Below are 3,824 nucleotides of genomic sequence, written 5' to 3' on the forward strand. Positions count from 1 at the left end.
TGCTGTAATGCCCCCCTGCTGAACACATCCTCCCACCAGCTGTGGCTGTGGAACGTGATCTGGGCATGGGGAGGAAGCGCACAGATGGTTGCAGAGTAAATGAGCCGTGTAGGAAGCGCAGAGTCCCTGACACCATCTGGTCCCACTGTGTTGCAGCAGTGAAACGCTCTGGATACAAGGAAGCAGACTGCGGGGCACAGCCCTGTGCACCTTCATACCAAACCCAGTCTAAATCAGGGACCGCTCTGTCCAGAGACCCCAGATGATCCCCCTCCACCACAGCTCCCACTCTCGCTGCCCTGCCAGACAGTGTCCATGAATGAACCCAGCGGGCTCCACAAATACGGAGAGGATTTGACTGGAGCGGTCTCCTCAATCAGCTGCAGCTCTTCTTCCTCCCACTGCTGCTCTGATTCAAGGAGGTCGTCTTCCACCCTCTCTTCTCCCTCCTCATCCTCAGCATAGTGAGCTTCCAGTTGTGCGAGGAGGTCCACCTTGGGCTGAAGAGCTCTCAGTGTGGCTAACTCCTCTGTCTCTGTTAGGGTCTTGTCTGCACTTGTTCCTGGGACTGCCTCTTCATTGTGCCATGACTTAGGCTCTGCACTAATAGACTCATGGGAAAGAGCCTCGTCGGCAAGCCTGTCTGGGTCTGTCATACTTTGGCTCAGTCGATCGCTCACCACCCGTAAAAGGGGGCAATCGGAGAGTTCCTCAATTATGACGGTAACCACGTCTTGTCGAAGATGTGCATCAAAACCTGTTACGTCGTTGTACAGGTCTTGCTCAGATCCAGATTGTTGTGGCATAATCAGGTAGTACTTTCGACCTCCAGGAATAAGTGCTCCTTCCTGCTCTGGACATCGCGGTGGTTCTTCCTGGCACAAGGCTGATTTGATGTCTGGACAGGTCTTCTTCCACGGCCTGGTTCAGGTTCTCAGCAAGTGTGCTCACTTCAGCCCTTGATAAATGACTCTGGTGCTGTGAGCTTCTGCCAGCAGTTGCATCCTAGAGCAACAAAGTATTTTCTGCATCCATCTCCGCAATGGGAAAGAGGGATGGAAACTTGTTCAGATTTCCTGCTAGTTTTTTGATGATAAGAGGAACTATTTTACTCAGGTCCGATGGTAGGGTGTTTGGGTTCTCCAGAGGCTCAGAAACATCTCTGGGTGTATCTCCAACAAAATTGTCTGCTTCGGCACGGTGGCAATGTGGTGATTCCCCAGAAAGAGAGCTCTGCAGTGGACTCCCGGAAACCTCTTGGAAGACCAAGTCACAAAGAGCTTCGGAAAGAATGAGGCACCCATTTCTAAGCAGTTCTTTTCTGACTTGAGACTGAAACTGTGCTAGAAGCTTGTCGTAAACCGAATCAGCAGTGGTTTGAATCATAGCATCCTCTCTGGCATGCGAATGGTCATTGTGCTGGGTACAAGAGTCATCATCTTCAGAGATTTTTGCCATCACTTGTCTGATTACCTTCAGGGGAAGCAAGTCAAATCCTGCAAGCTCCATTTTCTTTTCTTTCGGGGAAGATGTGCTGGCGGCGGCAGGGAGAAGATCAGAGAAAAGCCTGCTGATTATATCGTCCAAATATCTGAGCCAGACCTCCGGAGTAGATGGTGTGGGACTTTGGCATTGGGAGGTGCTTTTGGTAGCATCCTCAAAAAGCTTCTCATCCTTTTCCCCAGACTCTAGAGGTTTGTACCGAGCTGGAGGGGGTGCTTTTGCTAAGCGTTGGTGATCAGTAATTTCTCTCCTTCGCAAAACACTTAACCCCTCTGCTGACACACTCCTGTTGCTTTCCCTGTATTCACAAGCTCTGACTTTAGGAGCACTTTCATGCCAAAGGTTAGACAGAGTGGAGTGAATAATTTGGGCCGTCAAGGTATCTATGTCAGGGAAGAGACCCTGATCCTCCGAAGGCTGCCGGGCTGTGGCCTGACATCCTGACAGCTTACTTAACACCTAATCGACCAGCTCTGTACTGAAACGTGAAGGATCGCTTCCATGGATAACACTGTCCTGAGCAAGGAAGTTTTGGGAAGGGATACGTTTGTTCATGAGGTCATTTTATGTGTTGTGGAAAAAGGCGTCGGCATAGATACTGGCAGGTGAATGCCAGTGCTGAGGCTTAATGCTGTGTCTTGGCAGTGGTGCTTCCTCTTCAGGGAATATTTTCCTGCATTATGACAAGCAGGGCTTTCTCGGAAACTGTTTGCCAAGCTGGGATAGAGTCATGCTGGACCGGACTGTCCTTGGCTTGATGAGTACATCCTGGGGGGATGGAGAAGTTTTGAGCCCCAGAGCTCCTGCACGGTAACACACCTTGCTAATGCCCTCTGAGTGGGGGTTTGCAAGCTCGGGGACCTGAACCTGTCGTGGCATTTGCTCTTCCCTTTGGACCTGTTCCCCAGAACCGAGCACTCATTCCTGAGCATTGATCGGTGAGAATAACTTTCTAAGCATGCCTGTTTTAGGGCGATCTTGTGTGACATCAGAGTAAATATCTTCCCTAATGAGATGGGTTTCTAATTGGCCATCTTTTTCTGCCAGTTTGTATTGAAAGTACCTTTGGCCACGGGGAAATCGCTCAGCTTGGAAAGTCTGCCTGGGATGCTCAAGCTGAGCAGCCCTGCGCACACTGTCCCTGCGCAAACGGGAGAGATGATTAGCCGGACGAGGAGGTAGTGCTGCCGGTTCAGTCTCAGGAAGATTGTCTTCCCAAACCTCTCTGCCAAGAGTTGAAGACAGGCCAGGTGCGTGCTGAGAAAAAAGTGAGGTTAGTTTTCCTCTACTCCCTTTCTTCCCACATCCTGGTGAGCTGCCGGGTGTTATCTTTCTGCCTGTGCAGACACACTTTTTGGCACTGGCCTCATCTCTCATATCTTTCCTAGTTATTTTTCTATTTTCATATTCCATTATGGTTGGATAGAGAATATCTGTTACCTCATCCATAAACCATGTCATTATATTTGTAACTGCATTGGTCATTTCTTTGTTCTTGTTTTTTCTGTAGTAGGAACAAATGAGAAAGGGCAGTAAAGTGTTAATAAATTCCTTCATTCTCCCCTCTGCACAGGGAAACAGTGCTCTACTGGGTGCAATTCAAACTTTTAGGATAAATAATAATAGCCCCCCATGAAAAGCGACCTCAATTCATAAATGCTTAGGTCGGAAGGGACCTCAACCGATCACCGAGTCCAACCCCCTGCCCATGCAGCAAAGAGTGCTGGGGTCAGGGTGGGATATAAATCCAACAGAATAAATATAGGAAATAAAGAAAGGGCCAGTTCAGAAAAGATCAGTGAAGGAGCAACTAGGGTCAGCATTGCTTCTCCCTGAGCTTGTTTCTGAAGGGCCATCATGAAGACCATGGCAGAAAATGCTGGCCATCCTGAAGGCTCGGGGAGGTTTATCACTGATTTCAGTGGGGCCAGGGTTGCCCCACAGGAGCCAAGAGATGATTCATTTTCTGTAAGGGGAAGCAAGCAAGCTGATAAGTGCTTTCTTGGTGGAGGGGGCGTGGGTGAAAATTAAGTCAATTCATTTGCAGATGTTTAATCCATCTCCTACCAAAACTCAAAGGCTGTGCTCTCCCTGGGCAGTGCCACCCCCTGCTCTTCCTCGCGATAAGGCATCTAAACACTGTCTGCTGTGCAGCTTTTATGTTTTTCAAGGACGGCGCAGGCTTATGTTAATGAGCACCCTCGCTCCAGTGCAGGAGGAACATAGTTTTGCCCCCATTTTGCATTTAGCAGCTTTGACCCAGTTCCACTATCTACTAATCTGTGGCCACCAGGCTGTAGTGCCTTCGGTAGTTTGGTCAC

At 49.3% G+C, this 3,824-nt stretch overlaps 1 protein-coding gene across 1 annotated transcript; it reads right to left on the reverse strand.

Annotated features, from left to right (window-relative positions):
- Positions 1–2,421: 2,421 nt before the first annotated feature.
- On the reverse strand, positions 2,422–3,060 carry LOC112548939. Its single transcript, XM_025195749.1, has one exon. It carries the CDS (start codon positions 3,058–3,060, stop codon positions 2,422–2,424), a length of 639 nt encoding a protein of 212 aa, XP_025051534.1.
- Between the last annotated feature and the right edge of the window lie 764 nt (positions 3,061–3,824).

Source organism: Alligator sinensis, unplaced genomic scaffold (genome assembly GCF_000455745.1).
Source record: "Alligator sinensis unplaced genomic scaffold, ASM45574v1 scaffold1293_1, whole genome shotgun sequence".
Taxonomy (NCBI): Eukaryota; Metazoa; Chordata; order Crocodylia; family Alligatoridae; genus Alligator; species Alligator sinensis.